Below are 26,754 nucleotides of genomic sequence, written 5' to 3'. Positions count from 1 at the left end.
GGTGGAGTAACGGATCTCTTTGACCATTGGTTGCTTTGTCTCTTCCCTTTCCACTCGGAAATCCGATTCTGGGCCGCAAGGTTTCCTTCTGCGATAACAGCCCTTTCTAGCACCTCAACATATGTGGGTAATTTTAGCATATTGACCCGGTCCAAAATGTCACCCCGTAATCCCCCTTCAAATTTTCGTGCCTTCTTATAGTCTGTATCTACCATATGAGGGGCAAACTGAGCTAATTCAGCAAATTGGGCCTCATATTCTGCAACAGTCTTATTTCCTTGTCTAAGAGTCTCAAATTTCGTCACCTTCTTATCTCGCATGCTTTGAGGAAAATAATTATCATAGAACAGCTCCAGAAATCTACCCCATGTTAAGTCCCGATGCACTGTTCTTGTAAGCATCCACCATCTTCGCGCCTCATCTTCAAGAGTAAAGGCGGCAAGTTGCACTTTCCGGGCTTCAGTACATGGAAATACTTCGAACAATTTCTCTATTCCCAGCACCCATGCTTCAGCTTTCATAGGTTCTATCCCCCCCTTAAATGACGGTGGTTTCATCTTTTTAAACTCCTTTGTGAGTGTGATGGTTCGGTCCTCAACATGAACATCTTGTACTGCAGGTGGAGGTACTGGTGGTGGTGGCGGTTGTTGCTGTTGTTGCCTTAGGGTCTCCGCCATATCCATAATCATTCTTTCTATTCGGTCCAACCGTGCCGAGGTAGCCTCGTCCGAATCTTCCACCCTTGTTCTCACCATAACCTACATAACATTCAATTATATCCGGCAAACAAAGTACAAATTGTTAGCGTTAGCAGAGTACATTCTACGTTGCCATCGATCTTTCATACATTTTTAGGATGCCATGCATGATGCTTAAGTATTTTCTAGACATCCTAAGGCTCAATGGATCTGTGTGTGGGATAGCAACTCGTGCTCTGATACCACTTGTCACGCCCCTAACTTGCCCCTAAAAGTTTGGGCATGACCTAAACAGAAAAGGGCACTTAACCTGGTTCCATAGAGGGGCCTGCCCGGAAGCAATAAAACATAATTGATGAAAACCAGAAAATATGACATCCATTGAGCTACTAAGTCATGCCAGGATCAAAAACATTTCACAGGACAAGTACATCAAAAGCCAAAATACATTTAAGAGTTAGTTATTTACAGGCATATACGAAACCAACCCCGAGGTGGGGTATATGACAAAATCATTAAGTACATAACAACTTAAGCCAATAGCAAAAGTGTGAGCCATCATCTAACAACTCCACAAAAGTAGGGTCCCGACCCCAAGCTTGGCTGTGCCTAGGCTGACAAAAGTATGACGATGCCGAGCTAAGATCGACCTCATGGTTCATTACCTACAGAAACAGACATAACATACGGTGAGCCAAGCTCAGTGAACAATAGTACTAGTATGCTTGTAAACATATTTAATGCTGAAATCATGTAATTAGTCTGTCTCTGTACGGCTTGTTGGAACAACATAATCAGTTTATAATTGTCATAATGTGGCCCCTGGCCTAAGAACTTCACACATTCAGAAAAGAGTCCTTGGGTTCATAATTTACAATTCATCACATAGAGTTTTGGTTCTTTTTGATTCACAAGCTTACAATAGTATAAGTTCATATTTCACACATCGGTCCTTGGCCTCATAAATTCATCATTCACAAATGGCCCCTGGCCACGTTGGTTCACAATTCACAAATGACCCTTGGTCACGTAGTTTCACATTAGGCTCGTAGCCACGTTGACTCACAAATGGCTCTAAGCCACATTGATTCATAAATGGCTCTAAGCCACATTGGTTCACAAATGGCTCTAAGCCACATTGGTTCACAAATGGCTCTAAGCCACATTGGTTCACAATTCACAACTGCCTTGATACATTCCACTAGTCACAAGCTTCCACATAAGATGTGTACGACTTCACAACCCTTTTCAATGTTCCCACAATTTCGTATTGAATCACTTATAGCAAATATATCATTTCATACCAACACAAGTTTGATAGTGAAGTTCGTAACGACAAGATATAACGTCAATACATAATATGATAAAACTTTCAACAAGGGTCACAACGTCAATAAACATAAATACTGAGTAGAGATACATTGAAGTACTATCACTCACTGTGTTGTGTCGGTGCACTTCCTTTTGAGGCGTTTCCTAAACACATGACAAATCACATTAGTCCCTTTTATCCTTGTTAAATCAACATTCGGTTCACTTACTTTGATTGAATTAACGAACATTCAAACAATATAAATTGCAGATTTTAACAACATTAGAGGACCCAACACGCAAAACGAAGCATCCCAACTTATCTGGCTTGAGCCGCACGTGCGGCTAGGATCTCCCGCACGTGCGCACGTGCGGCACACCTTCCGCACGTGCGGCATTGAGGCCCCGCACGTGCCTTTTTTGCAGTATTGAAGTCCAAATTTTTGCCATTTTCCCACACGTGCAGTAGTGACTCCCGCACGTGCGGCTGAGGTTCCCGCACGTGCGGCCTTAGGCCCCGCACGTGCGGCGATTCTGCACCAAAAGTCCGAAATTTCTGCATAATTTCTTCCCCTAGTAGACATGTTTAGGGCTTCAAAATCCAGCTTTAAATTACCAATATATAAGCTCAAAGCATATGAATACATGTGAACAAGGATCAAATTACATATTTCATTTGAATAAAAATCAAATCATGAATCCATAACTTAACTTCACTCCCATTCACAAGGTTCCTACTTGTTCTCACATCTCGACTCATAAACATAAAATCATACCACATACTTGAATTCAAACAAGTCAATTGAAGAAATAGAGTAAAGTTTCTCATAGATACTTCAAATTGAATCAAAACATGCAAGGTAAGATCATCTTGCTAATTTGCTACCTCTCATACTCACATCACTACAATTCCAACTCTGAGGAACAAGATTATAGAAACATCTTCACATAAATTATGACAAGAAGGGTTGTGGATGGAAATTAGACAAACATTTACATACCTTAAGCCCAAATCTCAACCTTCTTGAGGACCTTCTTTCTCTATCCCTTCACTTCTCAAGTCTAGAGTTATGAGTTCTTTTGTTTGTCAAATGACCAAGATCACATATATATTTCCATAAGGAGAGAATAAGACGAAAATCTATCGTTTACACATCCGAAAATTGCAATTTCACAGAAGTGCTTAATATTACCTAAAAATTATGCTGGTTCCAAATATATGATCAATTTTGACTTATTAAGCCGCTAAGGCCCTCAATTTCTACTTTATCATTCGAGTAGTAACAGATACATTTCTTTCCTAACAGATACAATTCATTCCACAACACATTACAAAATAGTTACTTGAACTTATTCTCTTGTACAGCTTCATCTTAGTCATTTAACAGCATAGAATAAAGGACGAACATATATCACAAGCATATATGAGGGTCGGGTTGTTACACGAACTTCACAATTTTGATTTTAATTTTGTAACGGGAAGTCCAATCGGGTGCTGTTTGCTCATACAACTCTATTTAGGCTTGAACAAGCTACCCGTGCCAAGTTTCGGTGGTTTCAGTGGTAATTTTGTAATTTTGGCCCTCGAACGGGCCTTTTAAGTCTTATGTTTTACATTTTTTCTTCTAATTTTCTAACCGGAAATCCAATCGAGGTCCCATTTGTTCCTACAAGTCTATTTAGGTTTGAACAAGCTGTCCGTGCCAAGTTTTGGTGGTTTCAGTTGTCATTTCGCAATTTCGACTCCTGAACGAGCCTTTTAAGTCTTGTGTATTACAATTTTCCTTCTAATTTTCTAACCGGAGATCCAATAGAGGTCCCGTTTGTTCGTACAAGTCTATTTAGGCTTGAAAAGGCTGTCCGTGCCAAGTTTTGGTGGTTTCGGTGGTTATTTTGAAATTTCAGCCCCCGAACGGGCCTTTTAAGTCTTGTGTTTTACATTTTTCCTTCTAATTTTTTAACCGGAAATCCAATCGAGGTCCCGTTTGTTCCTAAAAGTCTATTTAGGCTTAGACAAGCTATCCGTGCCAAGTTTCGGTGGTTTTAGTGGTCATTTCGCAATTTCAACCCCCGAACGGGCCTTTTAAGTCTTGCGTTTTACAATTTTCCTTCTAATTTTCTAACCGGAGATCCAATTGAGGTCCCGTTTGTTCCTAAAAGTCTACTTAGGCTTGAACAAGCTGTCCGTGCCAAGTTTCGGTGGTTTCGGTAGTCATTTCGAAATTTCGGCCCCCGAACGGGCCTTTTAAGTCTTGTGTTTTACATTTTTCCTTCTAATTTTTTAACCGAAAATCCAATCGAGGTCTCGTTTGTTCCTACAAGTCTATTTAGGCTTGAACAAGCTGTCCGTGCCAAGTTTCGATGGTTTCGGTGGTCATTTCGCAATTTCAGCCCCCAAACGGGCCTTTTAAGTCTTGTGTTCTACAATTTTCCTTCTAATTTTCTAATCGAAGATCCAATTGAGGTCCTGTTTGTTCCTACAAGTCTACTTAGGCTTGAATAAGCTGTCCGTGCCAAGTTTCGGTGGTTTCGGTAGTCATTTCGAAATTTCGGCCCCCGAACGGACCTTTTAAGTCTTGTGTTTTACATTTTTCCTCATAATTTTTTAACCGAAAATCCAATCAAGGTCCTGTTTGTTCCTACAAGTCTATTTAGGCTTGAAAAATCCGTCCATGCCAAGTTTTGGTGGTTTCTGTGGTCATTTCGCAATTTCGGCCCTCGAACGGGCCTTTTAAGTCTTATGTTTTACAATTTTCCTTTTAATTTTCTAACCGGAGATCCAATCGAGGTCCCGTTTGTTCCTACATGTCTATTTAGGCTTGAACAAGCTGTCCGTGCCAAGTTTCGGTGGTCATTTCACAATTTCGACCCCCGAACGGGCCTTTTAAGTCTTGTGTTTTATAATTTTCCTTCTAATTTTCTAACTGGAGATCCAATAGAGGTCCCGCTTTTTCCTACAAGTCTATTTAGGCTTGAACAAGCTGTCCGTGCCAAGTTTCGATGGTTTCGGTGGTCATTTCACAATTTCGGCCCCCTAACGAGCCTTTTAAGTCTTGTGTTTTACAATTTTCCTTATAATTTTCTAACCGGAGATCTAATCAAGGTCCCGTTTGTTCAACACAACCAGACATATTAAATGAAATGCTTGTAGTGATTTGAAAAGTAAATTATGAAAAATATACTTACAAAAGTGTTTGTCAATAAGATTCCTCTGATGAATAATCATTTTCATCAACCTACATGCCTGCTTGATCCTTGGTCATCCTCGTAAACTTCTCAATCTCTTCAAATCTTTTATTTTGCATTTCAATCATTTTAGCTTGCTCTTGTGCTACCAGGTTCTGGGCTGCAATTTGTTCTTTCCAAAAATCTCGATTGACAGCTGCTCCTGAGTTAAAGGTATTGCCCCAGGCTCTAAAGACTCTTCATGTCGCTTTTTCAAAGCTTCCTATCAATTTGTAAACAACTTCAACAAATACCATCATTTACATAAATATGTAACTCTATTAATTGGCATACTTACATTAGTGTCTAGTTTCCAAAAAAAGGGTACTACACACATATGAAGAGTTCCAGAAAGTCAATATGAGAGTCCCAAAAACTTCAAAAGGCCAAAGAAGAAATGGAACCAAAAATTAAGAGGGACCAGATAAAATCCATATGAGACTGCAAATGAAACAGGAAACATGTTTTCCTATAGGAGAAATGAAACAGAAAAAAATTGAAGATGAGGCTGCAAATCATGAAATGTACACTTCAACGCAAAAAAGATGGAACAATGTTTTCCTATATTCAAATTCTAAAATAGTCACACACATCAAAAAAAAAAAAAAAAAAAAAAAACATTAAACAAGCCTCAAATCAGATTCAACCAAAACTAACCAATTTTCTGGCATTATTTACACGAAACATGTTTTTACTTGGAAAATCAGGGACAAGCTGGCAACCAGTGGAACTGGTTGGCCCATTGTGCCAGAAATTCTATAGTGGTTCTTAGTCAAATTTTGATGTCCTCATCAGAGCCAGAAAGTTTTCGTGTTCTATATGTAATATGATATTTGACATGGCAAGTAATTACACAAAGTTGGTCCCATAAATGTGAGCTAGTGGGAAGTTAGACATGATACAAAATTAAATTACAGCATTATTTGCACAAAGTGGCAGCTCTCATTCTCTATCCCAAATAAGACTAAACCCTAAACTTTGTGGTCTTTCTCTAACTCTCTGCGTGTCGTGGGTGGATGGGTGGGAACTTGGGAAGGAATAGTTTCTATTGTTATAATTAATGGCATATATTGAGTAAAGAAAGAAAAAGTGTCTCACTACTCTCAGTTGTTGGACAGACTTGTAAAGCAACTTTTTGGGCACACATATGACTATGTCATAGTAATCTGCTGCTACTCTCCCATCACGTTTGCAAAAAATAGGACTTATAGTTGGCCCCTGCATATATAAACATGAAAAGCATTTAAGGCAGCTCTTGGAGCTGAGAAGAACTCAACATTTAATCAATAATTCAAAAATATCAAAGTATCTCCAGTGAGTGCTTCCACAATACACGCCATTTAGAATTAACTTGTACAAGGATAAAACAACATATATGGTTTGGTTTTCACATTTCTTTGAGAGAAAGAGAGATTGATTCACCTGCAAGCCCGATAATGATGTTTGGCTCAGTATTCGCTCCGCCACCTCCTCTTGACTGCTTCCCCTCATGTTTGCAGTAACCTAACATAAATAGCATGAGACAATGAAATTATAGGCAACTACAACCATAACATAAAAAATAAATTATGCACACCGTGAAATGTCCAATTACCCTCAAATGTGCCTCCAATCTTTCAAGAATTTCATGTGTGATGTCTATTACACCTTTCCGTTGGGTCAAGGACTTCCTACTAGCAACAAGGACAGCCTGAAGACAACAGAAGATAAAGTAGAGAGACTTTTAAATTAATACTTGAAGACCCTCTTTAAAATAAATTATCAAAGACCGTTTGGCATGCTTGGTTAAGTCCAAAGAGAGTGCACCTGACTTTGCAATATAACTCCACCTTCAATTTCTTTTAAATTGTTCTCTCTCAATGTGGTTCCACGACTCACAAGGTCCACAATAGCTTCAGCTATTCCCATCTTTTTCAACAACAAAGCAAGCAGCTAATATTAATACCATTGGGAACTAGCATATATAATGCAATTTATATTAAATGAGTTGCATTAGGAGGCAGGAACTATGTAATGCCAAATAAATAAGTTAACTTTATAGCTACTAAGCAACCAATTTCAAAAAGAAAAATGCTATAAACAATGAGCTAGAAAAAATGAACTGTTCTGAATTTTACCTATTCAAAACAGCATCCAGAACAAAAAGGAAGCTGATTTTTATAGCAAGTCAAGCATGGTAAACTTTTCTAAAAATTTCATTTATTAAAGATTCAGTGATCTGATCACTGAAAAAACAAAAAAAAAAAGAATGTAAACAGAAGTAACAAACGAAGGCACAATTGCCTGCCAAAATTTTAAAATGTCACGACAATAAATCAAAAAGCAAAATTCAGTTAGTTCATTACATTCATAGCCAATGGCAACAATAAATCAAAAAACAGGTAAGAAGCTAATTGAGATCTTGAAAATGAAACACATATATACATGTACCAACTCCTCTATATGTATACATATATATAGTATAACTTCAAAATGATATTGAAACATGCAGGGAATTCGGGTTCAAATTTTTGCTTCACTGGTTTAATTAGAAAATAGGTCAAATTTTTACCCAACCCCCCCTCCCCCAAAAAAAAAAAAAAAAAATCATAAGAAGAAGAAAGAGGGTATTTTTACATAGTTATATTGTAAACTTCAATTATTTGACTTGCTTCTACCTAGGTGAATGTCCAACCACAAGTGTCACATACATATCTCATACCCTTACATTAGTGTCTAGTTTCCAGAAAAAGGGTACTACACACATATGAAGAGTCAATTAACATAGCTTGACTGCATCAAATCAAGGGTGCAGATATGTGAAACTGGAGATAAATATAAACACCCCACAACCAAAAATAACCACTAACAAGATAGAAGAAATATTTGACAAATAAGTATAGTATTTGTGAACATGTGAGACATTAATGGCCAAGCCTTCATGTACTGTCCACTCTCCCTGGCAAGCATCACGTGCAATACTCATGAGAGATAGCATAACTTGACAAAAATAATAAAACTATAGAAAAAAATAACTCTTACCGCAGGAGCTGCCTCTAATGCTCCATCAGCAGTTGCAAAAGTAACATGCTTCACTCCATTTTCCTTCATAAATTTAGGACCCAGCTGTGCACAAGAATGGACTACAAACTTAATCCCAACCAAACTTCTTAATTGAAACTTATAAATAAAAATTATTTAGAAAGAAATAATACAACAGAAAAATGATAGGACAAAGTGAAATGCAACATACATAAGTGAAACCAGTGGCAACTCTTAGAGGTTTCTCGGGTGTCCATTGACGCATTTGCGCTAGCTCCTTCATTGAGTTTACATTCTCAAAAATCCCACATTTGGGTATCTGACAAAAAGGAAATATGTATTATACCCACAACCGTACAACCACGTGACAATCAGCATACCACTGTATTGTGTTAAATGAGAACAATGACTTACTGCCAAGGATAAACGGCAGTCTCCAAACTCAAGTGCATCATGAACAAGAATTAGATCTTCATTCCCCTATGAAAAGTAATTCACATGATAATTTTCAATTGTTAATATTTTCCCACAAAATCAAACTAAATGAAAACAAGTGCACAAGAAAATTAGCAGTGCCAAGATGAAAGCAACATTAACAGTAAGGATGGTATCTTTTTTCTTTTTTGATAATCAAATTTATTTAAGAAAAACAATGCATCAAGAGGGAGATGCCATCTTTATATGTCACAAGTGTACGAAGCCAAAAGCAAAAGGAAATTTTCATATCACTGATTAGAGAAGATTACTGAAGCGTATGTTAAATGAACAAAACTTATAAGTCATAGTAGGAAACTTGCTCAACAGGTATCAAACATGAGCATACAATCAACTATTCACTTCTCACAATTGTGACTTCTCCCTTATGTGAATAAAAAAACTCATTTGCACAATTCATACCTGCCCATATTCACTAACTGTATCAAGACCCACAATACCAAGGTCTAGATCCCCTGATACTAATTTCCGTACAATGTCTTTTGGCCACTGAAACCAAACTTCCAGGTTTGAGAGCTGCAACAACCATTAAAAAAAGTCATGCAGCTACATAAGACATAAACTTAAGCATAACTGTAAATACTAAAATGTAGAGCATGAAGAGGTCAAAAATAATGCATAAACTAAGTGGCAGAAAACAGGATTTTTGTTTAGAGAAAAAATACACTACCCCATATATATGTTCCATATTTCAATAGTGTCTAACGCATGGTTTTATTGATCAAATTCATTGAACCAATGGATGAATACAAGAGAGAGAAAATGTATTCACTCACACACTCATAGTTTTCAGTGAAGATGGGAAGGATGACAACAAATGCTGAAAATGGACAAAGTACCATCTAGAAGAAAGCTTACACAGCATAACATTGTGAAACATGCAATGTATAATAGTATTTATGTAAGCAAGTGCATTGGCTTGCAGAGTTCACATCTGCAAACTCGCAGATGAGATTGAAATTTGCCTCTGTAGCCCATATTAACAGACAAAGTACATCTCTTGATAACACATTCTTAAATAACATAAAATTATTTAGGGTAATTACAAGCAGAATAACAAAAACCAATAACCTTCTCCAAATAGCCTAATATATTCTTTGGAAATGAAAAATGATCAATCATCAACCTGAACTTTTAGCAAGATGGGTTGGGTCTAGGTTTCTTTGACACCAATATACATTTTCAGAAGGGCTCAAACCCACCCTAACATCTTTGTTTATGTGACTTCTACTGCTATGTCACTCTACTGAAAAATGGCATGTTGAACCCTTAAGGACACAATAAGCTATTTGTGCTATTGAATGAATTGCAGTTTTGCCATTTATGTTAGTCAGTATTGTAGCTACAGCCTAGTTAGAGTTGCACCCAAAATGTGTGCCAAAACATACAGGAATATAGGTAGCTAATAATATACATACAAACATAACCTTCATAAAAATAACAAATATCACTTTGGACTAGTCATCATATTAAACTCTCCCCCAACAATTCCCATACGCAATGGTCAAGAAATCCTGCTCATTACTGCTTTTCCAATAAATAGTAAAATAATATGTACAGATTTATGAAAATGTACTAAAGAATAAAAGAACGAACCTGCAGGAGTTTTGAAACTTCAAATAATTAAGTCCTATCCTCCTACACATTCAGATTCAGAGCCTGAAACTATTATACCCTCCTAAACCAGATGATCCATACCCAAAATTATAATATCAGTCCCTAAAAAATACAAAATCAGTTCCAAAATTAGTCCGAAATTCAGAATATACCAGTCCCAAAAATCAGTTCCAAAATTAGTCCAAAAATTAGAATATATCAGTCCGAAAATCACAATATTAGTCTGAAAATCACTATATCAGTCCGAAAAATCAGATTGATGACAAAGAAGAAAAAGAGGAAGATGAGAGAGTGTGAGGGAAAAATCAGTCCTATTGATTGTGTTGTGTTCTGCAATGCCGAACAAGAGAATGAAATTGATGATAAAGAAGAAAGAGAGGAAGATGAAACAGTGTGAGAAAGAGAGTGAGAGGGAGAAGGAGAGGGAGAGGGAAAGAGAGACGAAGAAGAGGGAGAGAAGACATACCTCTTTCTCTTCTGTGCCGCTCCAGGTTGTGGAATGAGAAGACGAAGAAGACACATTTTAGGTCAATCTTGTTTATTCGGTCATTAAAAAAAAAGACAGATTCAAAACGACGTCGTTTTGACAAGAAATTTATTGGCGACGAAAATTATTATGTTGCCATAAATATCATTCACCTTTCAACGACTATTTTAATTCTGTCGCCAAAAAATCCAAATTGGCGACAAACATTTTCGTCGGCATATATTAATTTCGTCGCCAAAACTTTTTTAGAGCTCCCGTGCAGAAAATTAAATTGGCGCTAACCATTTTTGGCGACGAATTAAGATATTTGTTACTAATAGTGTATTTTTTGGCGACCAACACATATATTGTCGCCAAAAACATACAATTGGCAACAAAATTCAATTTGGTTGCTAAAAAACGTCGCCAAAAATGCTTTTTGTTGTAGTGAAAGAAACCTTACTAGAAAGGAAAAAAGACATCAATAAAAGAGAAAGAAAGATGGGGTGGAGGGAATGATGCAAAGCATCAAACCAAGTACCAGTTGGTGAGGAACCAAGAGATACACAAAGCATAACAGCACAACCAGGATAAAACCAGCACATACACAGTAGCACAACATACACAAAAACCAACAGATACACAACACAACAGCACAACCAGGACTAAAACAAGATTAGCCCAACCATCTCTCTCCTCCTACATAAACAGTTATATTTCAATTGACATAAACACATACAAAATTATTATGTTGTTCTTGCTCTTTTCCTCTCTCTCTTTCTATATAGATATATATAATTTTATATTGTTATAGGTATGGCTAAAATGTTCCATACATTTGCATTTTTTGTCTAATTTTTTTTTTTTTTTTTTTTTTTGCGAGTGACATCATAAATATAATACCAAACTCGACGGCTATAGAGTTTTTTTTTTTAATTTTTTTTTATATTGCATCAATATTGAATATTATGTATCAAAATTGCCAAAAAAAAAATTATTTGTGTGTATCATTAAAGTCTTTCCTATTTTAGAATTTCATAATAATTTAATTTAACCATCGAGTGTCCATTTTATATATAAATTTTTAAAATTTTATCTTTCGAGAATATTTTGGTGATGGGTTTACATAGTTTTGTGATTTATATGTTTTTATGAAATATTTAATTTTACTCTTTTACATTTGATATCAAATTTATTTTTTTTAATAAGAAACTTGAATAATTGAGTCTTTTATATTGTTTTGTTTGTGGGTTGGCAGTAGAATATTATTTTTATCATAGCAAAGCATAATTCTCGATTATATGATACTTCTTGATGTTTTACTGCAGTTGTTATTTATTTATTTATTTATTTAATTGAATTACTTTTTATGTTTTTGGATATCAAAATCTCAGAGAAAATAAATAATAAAGGACAACCAGTTCAGATGATATTAAACTTAAACTGTAAATTAAAGTGTAACGCAACAGGTAAAAAATTCAAATCATACCTTAGGTGATAGAACCTGGAGCGAAAAATCTCGTGGGTAAATCACGTGCTTCAAGAATGCGAACAATAAACCCAGCAGTGAGAGTGATACCACAACATGAGTATCACCCACACAAGTCACAGTGCAAAAAGCTTGATTGTTGTTTAATGGAAGAGAGACAGTATGGGAAAAACATACGTTGTTTCGTATCCCATATCCCATATATCATATCAGATATATAGGATAAATATGTCATCTATCCATATCAGTTGATATGATAGATATAGATATCATGAGTGGTTATCCAAATAAATTTTGAATTCAAATTCAAACTTATATGGATAAGGTTCAAAAGGTTCATGGGTCATGCCACATAGGCGCCCAATTTCTAACATCTCTCACTCGCACATGAGTTGGCATAACACTGCCACATCTCTGTCTCAATCTCCCTAAAAATGAACAATCTCATATTAGTCAATGCACTGTACGACCGCTGAGAACACCGGCATGTGGGAGCTCTATACCAGAAACTCAATATGAGTCAGCATAGAGATATCAACCCAAAATGAACAGAAATAGTGTCTCATGTACCAAGACCCATCTAGCTACATCAGTCCAAAAACATCTCTAATTTCTGAAAGAGCATGTTTGACTCTCCTAGGTCCCGCATTATATTCACACCCAACTAGCATCCCATAGAGAGCGATGTGAGTTGTCGACAGTGAATATAGAGCAGAGATGTAGAACTAGATGATCTTCCCTTCACCCTCATTTCATTTAATTTGAAATTGACCGCTTTCCCAATAATGTCTCTTAAAGCCGAATCATACATGACCGTAGGCAACATACCAAAGTAGCTGAACATCAACTCCTCATCTTTTGACATAGTCAAAGGTCACAAAAGGCACAAAGTGAAGTTATCTAAGAAAAATGACTTTTAGGACTCACATGGTGAAGAAGCAGGGATCCATTCTTTCACCTCGCTAATGGGTCGATAAGCACATGTAGTACGAATGCATGTTATAGTGAAGTAACTCTTCCAAAGAGTGATGTTAAACTCACACACCGTACAGATCTTAGTCTAGTCGCTCTTAAGTGCACAAGTCACTTCCTAGTGTCTAACACGAATTCTCTATTTGCTCGCCTCTCAGGCATCAAATAAGATCTCGCATCTGGCTATCCATAACAGGCACATCATGGAAATAATGGGTACTCTTATATCCATGGTCAGTCTCTAACAAGACCTCATCTTGGCTCCAACTAAGGCGACATAGCTAGTGGATAATTTAAGCCTCTCTTGGCTCCAAATAAAAATAAACCACTAGTCTCATCCTTGCTCGCTCCCAAGCGCCAAGGGCGATTGCTCGTGTGAATAAGCCAATCTTGCCTGCTGACGTCATCATCTGCTAATCATTATGAAACAAACCATAATAGTGTCAACATCCCATCATCTCACAGCAAATAAGTGATCAATTTTAAAAAACACGACCACAGCTTACGCAATTCTAGATTCCAAACATAAGCCTTATCAGCACCTCTTCTGATAAGTATATACAACGGAATCCACCATGTGCGCCTCACATGAAGTGATTCAAGATCACTACCTCTTGCGCAATAACCTCTCTAAAGATATTTTGGTGGCCAATCTGTGTTCATTCAAGATGCGCCCAACTAGCGCATTGAATCTTACAATGAGCAAATTAATATACTACTAGTAAAGCATTCTATCCAGAGTCTAATGAGCAAGGTCAATGTCTAAACAACTCAATTGACCATTTACCAAAGATAACACTTATTATGCCGAATATGCCCACATAGCGTACTTTAGGCTCCCACAATTAAAAAAAAAAAACAAAAAAAAACAAGGAATATAGGTCATTTGTTTCTCTCAAAGACAATCCGAGGATTCACTCAATAGCTAAGGCTCTGACTTTTATTGATAGGTAAGTCAATGGGTTTGCAATTTTGCATCTAGAATCATTCTAAGATATTCTTTATGTAAGTCATCAAAGACAAATCGAAAATTCTCCCAAAACAATCCCTAAGGATCGTACATCCGAGCATATAAATTATATCACCCATGTCCATCATATCTAAAATAGAGGATTGCCCACCTTAGGTGGCGAAAACATTATAAATTCTTGGTTCATAATGACTAAGTAAGGAAAAACTTCTTTTGGAACATTAATCATGCCTCAGTGGTCTTCATTGATCATCGTTGGCCTATCATGGCTTGACGAAATCTAAGAATCACTATTTGGATAACTGTTTTAGGCTGTAAAAGATTTATTGGAACTAGCAACCTTTTTGCGCTCCTAACTTTTCACCATAAAAGCATAAGGTAAATCCCTATGGATCTACTTATCCAATTCTCTAATGAGGAGTTGGGTCACAATGTCCATAAATCAATGTTCCGAACTTATGTCAATCATAGCCTACGTCAAAATAACCTCACTCCCCAAGAGGAAGGCTTCTCATGGTCTACATATTTCTCAATGGTGCGACTTTTCGGTATCTAGCGAGCCTTATGCCTCAACAATGACTATCCAAAATGCGCATAACTTTAGAATAGTTTCGCGTCTTAAGGGAAAGTCAACCAAATTATAGAAATGGTTAATCCTCAAAGACTTTGTCTTCAACTGTGCAACATTGATCGACTTTGTAAAAACAGGGGACTAGAGCCTTTGGCATTATCCTAAGCTCTTTATCATCTTACGGAGCAATCATGAATGTTTTCCTCTCAATCAGCCAGTGATAATGTGGAAAATTTTCACATTCGCTACCACACAACTAAGAATATAGAGTATTCTTCTCTAATGGAGTAATCCATTAGTAGGCACATCGCTCTCATTGTCCCTAGGATATTGGAAATTTCTTTCCATTCTCAACTAGCCTACATGAAAGCGCTATGCTTAGAATTCTCTATCTTATAGAGTTCCAAAACTCTATTCACGTCACATTTACTAAGAAAACTTTATGTGACTTATTTACACTACCACAAAGCTGCGTACCTATATGCACATGACCCAGAGGGTTTACATGAGAGCATACAATAATGCGCCACATGACCCTATGTGTTTACAGGACATCATACAATATTGCGTTGTACAACCCCAGGTCTTAACTTCGCAACCTTATGAGAAGTAAAATAAAGATAAGCTGCTTAACTGTAATAAACCGACCCTCGTACATGTTTTCTGGTATGCTTTCAGATCCTTACTCTGTGCATTTATGTGCTTGCTGTGAAATTCCATGTGAAATTAAGTTAAATTGAGTGAGTCTTATGATTATAGATTCATATTTGTCTCATAAGAAAAATATTTGTTGTAATTGTGATGTTCGGATCAGAACTTGGAAGCCTTAGAGGCTTGATAATCTGAAATTAACCTTATAATTGAGATCAGCATGATTTTTAGATCATAATGTGATTTTCTGTAAAAAATTGATTTGGGATGATTAAACTGATTGAATTTTGTCTTTATTCAACCTTTATATATATATATATATATGTGTGTGTGTGTCTCTTTGAACATTTGACTTAGAAGCCTTCACACCAAAAATATCTCCTGAGAGAGAGAGCTAGAAAAGAAGAAAGCTAGAGAGGAAGAAGAAAGTTCAATAGGGAGAAGATTGGGAAATTTGAGAGGGTTTGTAGGAATTTAAGCTTAAGGTATGTATTATCTACTTTTGTTAAGCCTCTCTTGACTAATGAGTAAGAAATTATCGACAATATAGAAGTTAGGGTTGTGATTAAGATCAAGAGAGTGTGTGTGTGTGTTCTTTGCTTAATTGTATTTGAAGTTGTGTTGTTGGTTTCAAGCTTTGTGATAAGAAATTTCACCTTTCCCCTCTTGATTTTACATGTTATGGGGAGTTCACCTACATACTTAGAGGGCTATATATATATACACATAAGTGGTTGGAACCAAACATGTTTCAAACCAGGAAGAAATTGGGCTGAGCATGTGGAATTGAAGAAAGATGACTCATAATTTTTCATACATGGCTGCACATCCTCTAATCCATGTTCATAAGCTTATCTTCTTGCATGATTTTGAAGATGGAGGATAAAACTCCATGCATTTGATATCATGTGTATTGATGTTGACTTCATCCATAAATTCAAGATTTAGATTCTTCACATGAAACATTAAATTTTGTTTTGAAGTTATGATGTTTGTTTTAAGTTGTTTTCTAAAGTTTTGGGCCTTGATTTTCCTGAATCTAAGGTTGATTTTGCAAAAAAAGAGATTTCCTTTCAAGCAGAATTTCGGACTGGTTTTCACCCAGACCACTCGAGCGGCCTGGGCTACCGCACGATCAGCCAACCTTGTTTTGGGCCAAAATGTATTCTGCAGTTCCACCGCTCGTGCGGCCAAGGCCACCGCACGAGTGGCCAGGGCCCTTGCACGTGCGGCTAAATAGGACAGATTTTTTGATTTTTGTTTCCTTCCATTTTCTTACTTTCGAACCTTCATTTACATGGTTTTCACATGTCCTATGTCTCCATATGCATCTCATGAGCATGAAATAAAATAAGAAAAGTATAGAAATAATGGAATGATCGAATGACGGATAATTGAATAAGGTTAAGAACCAATTGCGTGACTCAAATGTATATTGAGAAATTGTGCTCTAATGTTTGTATTTGTAGGTCAAGACTTGAAGACCGCACAACTGGTTTTGGAAGCCCACTGTGAGTAATAGTACGGTAGCTGTGACGCCCCGATTCTACGCTATTGGTTGCAGACAAGGGAGAGTCACTAATGAGTCCTATGGTCAATAGCCAAGTAAGATCCCAGATCGCCGGAGGAGTCAAAATAGCCTCCCTTCTAAGTCCAGCTTTCTTAGGCAGCGCACTACCCTTTTGACAGATCTTAGAAGGTATTGACACAAGGTCTCATAAGCAACGATAAGGTTCATACATATAAATATATAGAACATAATAGCCATGAATATCCTTTATTACAAAAGTTCGTTCCATTACATTACATCCCAAAAAGAAAGTTTTAAACTTCATATGAGTCTTACAAAATAACAAAAAGGAAATTTCTAGTATTCCTAAGATAGCCAAAAGTCTTCGAAGGTTTCCGGCTCGTCGTCTTCTACTATGAGTTCTGCTTCGTCACCTGGCATGATACGCCGTGAGCTTTGAATGCCCAGTAAACACACACACACACCCTACCCCTTTTTCCCAGTCCAATACACAGTCACAACTATAACATCAAGTAATAAAGCATAATACTCAATTAAATAAATAAAGGTTTTAGTTAGATGTTAGCAAACTAGAAATCCCCCAAAGAGATTTCGTCCTCCCAACCACAAGAATCGGACGCGGATTATTCGGTATGCCCCCTCTTTTGCTGCTTTGTTGCAGACCTAACCTCGGATGCCTACCAACGGTTATATACCGTGTAGCGCCAACCGCAGGGCCTCAAAAGAGACGGTAAAATAGGGCCTTGCCCGAATCCCTCCTCACACCAAACCACCTAGGGTCCTAATACAACCGCTCCGTTCAAGGGTTCCGAAAACCACTTGCGCAAGACTTTAACTTTCGAATAGGGAACGCATCCCAACAATCCATATATCACATATTATCATCTTTTCAAGACTCAAGTGCTCGAAGACCCAATACCCTCCCAATTAGGTTTCCCGTTGAATTAAGTGTTTTAAGACAGGGTTAGTTCAACTTATAAAACAGTGATATCCATATAAGCATGTATTCTTAAGATGAGAAAGGTAGAACACATATATTATCAGGTCAAGATGTGATTATAAGCTACAAACATTCTTATAAGAAAGGTAAATAACATAACCACAATACATATATTATCAGCTCAAGATATGATTATAAGCTAATAAACATTTTTATGAACACAAGGGCATAAAACATCCATGCATAACAAATTTTCCAGATTTAGCATCACATAAAGATTAAAATGAAAGGACTATTTTAGATCTTCCACCAGACTTGGTCTTCCTATGGTTCGTAGAGAATTTGATCAAGTTTCTAGAACATTTTTCGGAAATGGGATTACTTTTCCAGATTTTAAGTTATTTAGAAAATAGACCAGTGCTGTCCAGAATCTGTCCAGATCCGTCGACCGTTACGAAAACTTAATTTTCTTGCAAACCGCTCAAAGTTTTTCGATGAAACCAATTTTAGTTGAAAGATAACTTCTAAAGGAAGGTTTTGACATAAAATATAGGTTCAGAATATTTTTGTACATTTTTCTGAAATTTTTGAAAGTTGACTGCAAAAACAGGTTTTAAGGTAGAATGCCCAAAACAAGTAAATTTATAAAAAGGGGGTTCCACCATGGGAAAGTTCCATTTATTTTGTGAGGAAAATATGCTATCTATCACATGTTTAACTCAGAAAATTTGTTTGAAAGAGTGCCCTTGAAAAGTTGAGAGATTTGTACAAAGAGAAGATGGTTTATGCCAAAATGGGGAAAATACAAGAGGGGAGAAATCAATACACAACCCTTAGCATTTTTTTTTTTTGACATAAGAACTTGATAACAGCAGATCCGGAACATTATTCAGAAACTTTAGAACATGCATTAGAAAAGGAAATGTAGAGAAGGTTGTGTTGGTGGCTTACCTTCTAGCTTTGCAAAAGAAACTCTCTTCTTCTTCCCTCTCCTCCTCTAGACTTCTCTTCCTTGCTTTCCTCCCTCTCAAAATGTGTGTGTGAGTGAGTGTGTTGTGTGTATGGTTGCAAGCTAGGGAGGGTGTGGTATATATAGGCAATTTTGGGGTAAAATGTCCTAAAAGCCCATTAGTTGGAAATGGATGGGAAGGTTAGGATTTGTTTGAAATTTTAAAGGAATTTGGGATGATTTGGGAGGCTTACTCAAGATTAGGTTAATACTAGTTAGAATGGAACTAGTTTTGAGATTTGCATCCTAGGTCTAGGCACTAGGTTGTATTTTTTTCTAGAATCTCATGATGATATATCTTGAAAATTTGGCCCCTCTCTTCTTCCTAGGGTGGCTAGCCTTGAGGAGTGTGTTGGAGTTATTATTTTATTTAATTTTGGTCCTAGGCATATCCCTTAAGGTGTTGATGGTATACCAAGGTACAAGTACTATTTGGGGGCAAGTTTTGAATAAAAAAAAGAAGTGAGGGCTTGAAGTTAAATACATGTATTGAAACCTTACTTATGTAGAATTAAATTAAATTAGGTTAGGGAACCTAATCCGGCTAGTGTAATTCCTGTTCCGATAAAAATTAAAAATGTTATCTGGCAAGATTCGAAATAATTTAAGAAACTAAGGGGCTTTAAGGAAATAATTCAAATACATTTTTCTGGGGCTTCACATTAAATGTAATGAAATGAGGATGATTAGAACCTTAATGATGTATTTAATTATGATCTAGTTAGGTCTAGGACTAATGTAAATATCTTCTAGTTAGAAGTACACACATATATATAGCAAATCTTTATAGGTATCAAAGTCATTATTGCTCCAAGATTTCAAGAGATTTTAAAGTACTATGATTATAGTCTAGGGGGGGTATGATGGCTAGCCATGTGATGGTGAATTGATGGACATGTTATATATATATATATATATTGTACAAATCTTAGAAATTGTAAAATATATTATTAAAAATATTTTTGGGTAAAAGTGTATATATATAAATATATAATAGTACTTGTTTGGGGTCAATTTGTGATTTAAAAATGTGCGGGCTTGGGTTCAATTAAAGTATCTATTTCAAGTGTAAAATAATTCAGTTTGTATTATCTTGCTTTGAATTTAAAGGTAAATAACCGAACGATGACTGTAAAAATCGAAAGTTAAGGTTTAGAGCGATTAATCTAAAATTTGAGAGTTAAGTAGTTAATATTAGAGTGTTAGAAGTGATTTCTAAGCTTCCAGGATCGATTAGGGTTTGTATGGATTCGCCCGTGATGCATTTTCAGTCCTAGGGCTTAATTTGCGATTAATCGACGAACTAAGGGCTTTATTATAATAATTCAAATTTTAGGGACCTAATAAGGTTTACAAAAAAGGTCAGGGGCCTCACAGTAGCAGTACGTTTTACTTATCGTTAATAATTGTTATTAACGTTCTGTTATTCACAAGTTAACCTATGATAACTTATATGAGCAATTGAGAAAGCTGTGTACATCTGTATAACTCTGATATTAGTCTGCTCTATTTATATCGGGGCCTGAGGCCGATCTGTACAATCTGTTGGGCCTGAGGCCGATCTGTAAAATCTGTTGGGCCTGAGGCCATTCTATATGGTACTGGGCTTGAAGCCGCTCTGTATAAAGATTGGGCCCAAGGTCGTTCTGACAATGTTTACAGAATAAGATTAGTTATATGACCTCTGTACTTATGTACATTATAATTCAAGTTTAATCATTGAATAGTTTAAGTACTATTATTCACTGAGCCTCGCTCACTTTGTGTTATGTTTGTCTCTGTCGGCAATCAACCTGGAGGTCGATCTTAGCTCAGCTTTGGTTGCTTCCTTTTGACAACTTCACCGTGTCCAAGCAGTTGGTGAAGTCTATACGTCCTGTGGAGTTTCTTTCACAACCCTTAGCCACCAATCTTTTGTCTATGTGATTAAGCATGTATAATTTTCCCTACCAATATTTTTGCTACACCCCCACGTGCGGGGCTGGATCTGTATATATATTTATACATGTACATGTGAATATCTATTTTTGTGTGTCTATTTATCATATGTTGGAACTGGTCGACGGTATATTTGCGATCCTGGCATATAGGTGTTAGCTCAATGGATGTTATTTCATGTTGTTAATTGCTTCCGTTCAAGCCCCCTATGATACACATATCGAGTTTTTATGTCCGTTTCTGAATTGGTCATGCTCAACTTTTAGGGGCGAGTTTGGGGCATGACATTAACGGTTACAGATCGCCCATAAATGGCTCTCCGCTAACCCATTGCTCAAATGGAGTGTAAAATCTGATATGGTGTACACTTAGTCTGGGATATAAGCAACAAATTAAAGTGTAATTCCCAATTAGGAAACATTTTGCGCCATCATCCACCTAACATTAACAATACTTAATTCACTATCTCTACTACGCTCTTGTGTTGCTGAGTACTAAGAATAATCAATTTTCTAAGCATTCATTTCTCTTCACAGAGCTTTCTAAAAAATAACTCAAATAGATACTCGCTACCTTGGTCAAAACTAAAAGCACGAAAGCTCTTATCTAATTGATCTCGACCTCATATGTGCAATGTCAAAAAACATTTCAAAACTTTTTGACTTATGGGAGATCAAATAGTCTTGACTAAGATGTGTATTGTAATCTATAAATGTGTTGAGATTTGGGGCTAGCTATCATACCCTTACACATATCCAGTCACAAATATCATAGTGGACTAAATGCGCCGATACAAATGCCCTTCTGCGGCTTTCCTACTTATTTGTGCGCAACTATTTACACATTCACATGAGAGCAGGATGTCATAAACGAGTGGGCCCGGGAGGGCCAACTCAAACCATCCATATCATCTTCTCATTAATGTGATTAAGTATAATAAGCTACCGGTTCATGACCAATGTCATAAACTAATTCCAATCATCCTAATTTTTTAGTTCTCGAAGACAAGTTTTAAAGGTTTAGGCCCAACTAGGTAATGACTCACGACTAATTCATATAACTAGATCATAAAAGGATGTCATGGAGATATCAAGTGCGTCTAAGTCGCAAATTTAACTAGTAAGTGCTAATCCCCTGCACCTTCAAGTCAATTTTATTCTCCATTCACTTTACTACATCTAGTTGAAAGATGACGATGCTCCTCTTGCCATCTTTGTTTCTCGCTTCATAGCTACTTGCAATTAATTCTACTATCCACAACAAGGAGAGAATAAGCTATGAATCTATGACAGCTCCTGAAGTAACTTAAGCGCAAATTAGGCTAAAGAGTCTAATTCAACACAATGCTCTCATGAGCCATACGTCAAATTCTTAGAGTCATAACAACCTTGTTGGTCTTGACCGTTTCATTACTATGCTGCAACGTTTGCGCTTAGTGGTAAACGTTATTCAAAAACATTAGCCTAGCTAAGGAATCATACAAAGAAGCACCTCCTCATGTCTCACACTCAAGTGTGGAAACAGTAAGTGTCCAGTCCTAGACAAGTTGGTAATGCTAATAGATTTTGTAATCACTTGGCGCTGATCTCTTCACTTAGTGTTAATAGATTTTTCTGCTACTAAGCGCTAATGTTTTAACTTCAAGTGATACTTTAATGAACACTATTATAGTGCATGAAATTTTGCTCCATCCACTCCCAACAGTTGGATAGAGAGCAAAACACTGCTCATACTGGCTACGCATCTTACACTTAATGACTAATTCATTTAAGCTCACATTTCTTAGATGATGTGACTTTTGAATGTTACTTCATCCAATGATGCAACATCATTACAAGTCAAATTACAAAGTCAATCTGCGCAACTCAATAGTCAAGATCATATACAGGTCTATTGAGGGCTTACTAATTTCATAACTACAAAACTCGCTAACCAAAACTATGTAGCGTGCCGCTAACCATAGCGCACACATTAGTTTTTATTGTGCCAAACAAGGTAACAAAAACACGGCGACTTTGAGTCATGTTTCCTTACTTTGGCTCAATTAAGGTCTAACCTAATTTTGCTCATCTGAATAATAGGATTACATTGTTCACATTTTAACATCTCTACTAAGTCTAGGTCAACCAAATTAACTTCCATAAGCTAAGTCAATTTAGTGAGAAATTCGCATTGAGATTAATTTGATTAGCATAATATAATTTTGCCACAAAAATCTAAATTAAATAGTGACAATATTACACAAGTCGCAAGATCGAAAATCCGTTGCGCTCGTAATCATCTCTTGCGCCACAGGTGACAATTATTCAAAATTTAATTTAATTTATACACAAAATATTAGTTTTGGGGAGTAAATCTACAAAGATTTCTCTCAACTAAATAACCTCCCACTGACTATGGCATGTCTAAAAAACATGATAAAATATTTTAATTCCATATAATAGCATCTTAAAATAAATTCACAATCAACTCATGCTATGTTACATTTAATAATGGAATTTAAATAAAAAATAATTAATCATGCTATTCTAATTACAGCATATAAGAAACTCTAGGCCAAAAATAATAATATGCTATATTTAATATTCAGATTATGCCATAACAGAAAGTATATCACTTCTGAAATTTTTTGAAATTTTCTACAATTTTAAATAATTAATAAACACACATGAAATCATAAATAAATATTCCAGAATATAGGAAAATGCAACAATCATACCAGTAAATAGTAGACCATTACAGTGGTCTGCAATAAAAATTTCAGCTCCAGAAACTTGATCATGCAACACCAGAAGCATTTTGAAGCAGAAATAATGAATTATTATTTCAGGAAAAATATTTTTTATTTTCATAAAATTTTGAAAATTTTACAAAAGAAAGAAAATATAATTCCGAGTCCAACAGTACCAACCATGCTTAAAACAAAGCTAAAACGAATTACTTATGACCGTTTAACGCAATTCTACATTAAAAAAAAAAAAAAAAAAAAACAGACCCCTACTCCCAGCCTTCAAACCAGTCAAGTCGGCGCGGAAAGCGGCGCGACTCGATTCGGCTTAGCACACTGTGCGCGCGTGGACAGCGCGACTAACGTGCGCGTGATGGCACGGACAACTCACATGGCAGCGCGTAAAAATCGTGTCTGGCTCGTGGTAGCGTGTGGAAGTCGCTGACGGCATCAGATGGCGTGTGCCACGCGCCGCCTTCCAGGTTGTTTTCTAGTCTAATTTCAGTACTGCCGGACCCCATTTTTCAAAATAAAAATATTTATGGTCTCAAAAATGGCATTTAATGAATATAAAAATTGAGGTGTATTACACTCTCAATCTAATGAAAGTGGAAGTGCACAAACCTTGAACTTTATCTTCCTCCTTTGTTAATTTTCATGCATATATCGTGTATATATATTTATATAAAATTATAACATATTTTAATGCATAAGAACAAGCACGAAAATACCCATATTAGTTCTGATACCAATGTAAATTAAAGTATAATGCAATGGGTAAAAAATTCAAATCATACCTTAGGTGATAGAACCTGAAGCGAAAATTCTCGTGGGTAAATCACATACTTCAAGAATGCGAACAACGAACCTAGCAGTGGAGTGATACCACACTATAAGTATCACCCACACAAGTCACAGTGCAAAAAGCTTGATTGTTATTTAATGGGAGAGAGTCAGTATGAAAAAAACATACGTTGTTTCATATCACATATCCCATATATCATATAAGATATATAGGATAAATATATCATCTATCCATATCAGTTGATATGATAGATATAGATATCATGAGTGGTTGTCCAAATAAGTTTTGAATTCAAATTCAAACTTATATGGATAAGGTTCAAAAAGTTCATGGGTCATGCCACATGAGTGCCCAATTTCTAACATAAACCCATAACACATCATATATTTTTGCAATTCTATTTTTTAGTTATTCATTTTAAGTCATATACACCCCGTTCATCGCACAGGTTAACACTAGTTTAGGTTAATTTAAAGTATATTTAATTGAAAATGTTATTATATAAGAAATTTAGATAAAAAGTGTAAAATAAAGCTAGTTTCGGTTTTTTATATTAAAATAAAGGGTAATTATATTTACACATCACTAATTCTCTCAGTACATGCCATTAACAGATTAAATTTATATTCTAATAATATCCTCAAATAAAAAGACCATTAAGGACAATATGGGAGTGTATTCTACCCATTCAAAGATTTCATATTTAAAAACACAAAATACTCTTCACATACCATCATCACCTATAGAGTTTAGGGATTAAACATATAAACACTGTATTTCTTTATTATCTTCACCATTAACACACTACACTCGTGATATTTATTATTAATTAACTCACTTCATTTGCTCTCCATTATACTTATTTCCCAAACTCAAAACATTATTGCCTTTAAAGATTTAGGGTTTAAGAAAATTAAAATCAATTAGTTTTGAAGATTTGCATATCGTGGATGACATTGAGATGGTTGGTCCTGATATAAATATTGAAAACATTGATTTGAATATTGAAAATGTTAGTTTATTACGTAGTTATTTTATTTTTTGTTTATCTCGTTGGTACGTTAGGAAAATAAGTTTGTTCATCATATGTTCGGATAATTAGAGTTGAACTTTTACACAATGTTCAACTATTTATATTTAAATAAACAATTTTATTCAAATTATTAAGATTAATCATCAAATATTAAATGTTCATACATAAAAAATTAAACATTTAAAGTTAGTTCGATTAAAATAAATTAAAATTTTTCTCTTTGTTCAGACATAATTTTTTGAACACATTAAACTTGTTCAACTCTGTATTCATGAATATGAATTTTTTTTATTTTTTTATTTTAACGCCAAAACAATGGGGAGATGATGGCGAAGATGGAGAACGATAATCCACTAGCAAGACAATAATGAAGATGGAGACCAAATGAAATCCTCCACTGGCAATGGAGTTTAAAACTTACGATGAAGATCTCTGAAGATTGAGGTCTCTGTTCTGAAGACAGAGAGCTTTTTGTGTGTGTCATGGTGTGTATTTAAAGACACGTGGTTTGTTATCACAAAACTAGTAATAAAAAGTTAAGGTACGAACTAATATATTTTTAAACTCTAAAAATTATTTTGTATATGTATTAAGCAATAATATGTATTGAGAGAATTAATGGTTATAGATGTGCTCTTGGGAAAAGGTGTAAAGCAATTTGTGACCCTTTTCCTTTGGGTTCTTCCCCAAGCATTGGAAGATGGGTATGGTGTTGATGCCTGGTGTGCTGCTGACATGTTGTTGATGCCTGATATGTCTGTTGATACTGATATGAGCTATTGATGCATTGGCGCTCTTGTTCTGTTTTTTTTCTCTTTCTTTTATTGGTTGTTTTGATTGGTTTCTTATCAATTTGGATCAAGTGTTAACAAATGATTTTGTTTCATTTGTGGTGCCAACCTAGCTAGAATTGTCGAGGTTAGCTATGATACTAAGTACACTTCCCTACTTTGTTCATGTATTTTTGCATGTATATTGCTTTTTTTCATCAATAAAGTTTTATATTTTGCCGTTCAAAAAAATAAAATAAAAATAGAATCACCCTAAAATAAATGAACAAATGAAAGACCTCGTTTGGCAAATAATTTTTTTAGTCAAAAATTCAAAAAGTTACTAAAAAAGTCAAAAATCTAACAATTCATACCCAAAAGTCAAAGATTCCATTTTTTCTCTACTTTTTACACATCTTTTCGTAAAAATAATTTGGTGCAAAAAAAATATCACTAATAAATATACTTTTAGGAACAAAATAATTTGGTGCAAAAAAGATTCACTATGCTTGGT

The 26,754-nt window shown here is 35.7% G+C and overlaps 1 protein-coding gene across 1 annotated transcript; it reads right to left on the bottom strand.

Moving 5' to 3' along the window:
• Positions 1-5,340: 5,340 nt before the first annotated feature.
• Positions 5,341-25,954, bottom strand: LOC145802390 (ATP phosphoribosyltransferase 2, chloroplastic-like). Its single transcript, XM_082895102.1, has 11 exons — positions 25,892-25,954; positions 24,430-24,522; positions 9,153-9,266; positions 8,670-8,735; positions 8,467-8,574; positions 8,256-8,339; positions 7,041-7,142; positions 6,811-6,924; positions 6,657-6,737; positions 6,333-6,452; positions 5,341-5,457 (listed from the first exon to the last, which is right to left on the bottom strand). The coding sequence occupies exons 1-11, from the start codon at positions 25,952-25,954 to the stop codon at positions 5,341-5,343; spliced, it is 1,062 nt and encodes a 353-aa protein (XP_082751228.1).
• Positions 25,955-26,754: the final 800 nt, after the last annotated feature.

This window comes from Camellia sinensis, chromosome 11 (assembly GCF_055761805.1).
Source record: "Camellia sinensis isolate YWXY chromosome 11, ASM5576180v1, whole genome shotgun sequence".
NCBI classification, from domain to species: domain Eukaryota; kingdom Viridiplantae; phylum Streptophyta; class Magnoliopsida; order Ericales; family Theaceae; genus Camellia; species Camellia sinensis.
This window is presented reverse-complemented; position numbering and strand designations above follow the sequence as displayed.

Excerpts from the sequence above, each read along its gene's own strand:
- LOC145802390 (XM_082895102.1), bottom strand. The coding sequence starts at position 25,954 with ATGACACACACAAAAAGCTCTCTGTCTTCAGAACAGAGACCTCAATCT. Across the intron at positions 24,523-25,891 it reads AATCTTCAGAGATCTTCATC|TGTGGTATCACTCCACTGCT; the intron begins GTAAGTTTTAAA and ends TGATACTTATAG. Across the intron at positions 9,267-24,429 it reads TTCAGGTTCTATCACCTAAG|CTCTCAAACCTGGAAGTTTG; the intron begins GTATGATTTGAA and ends TGGTTGTTGCAG.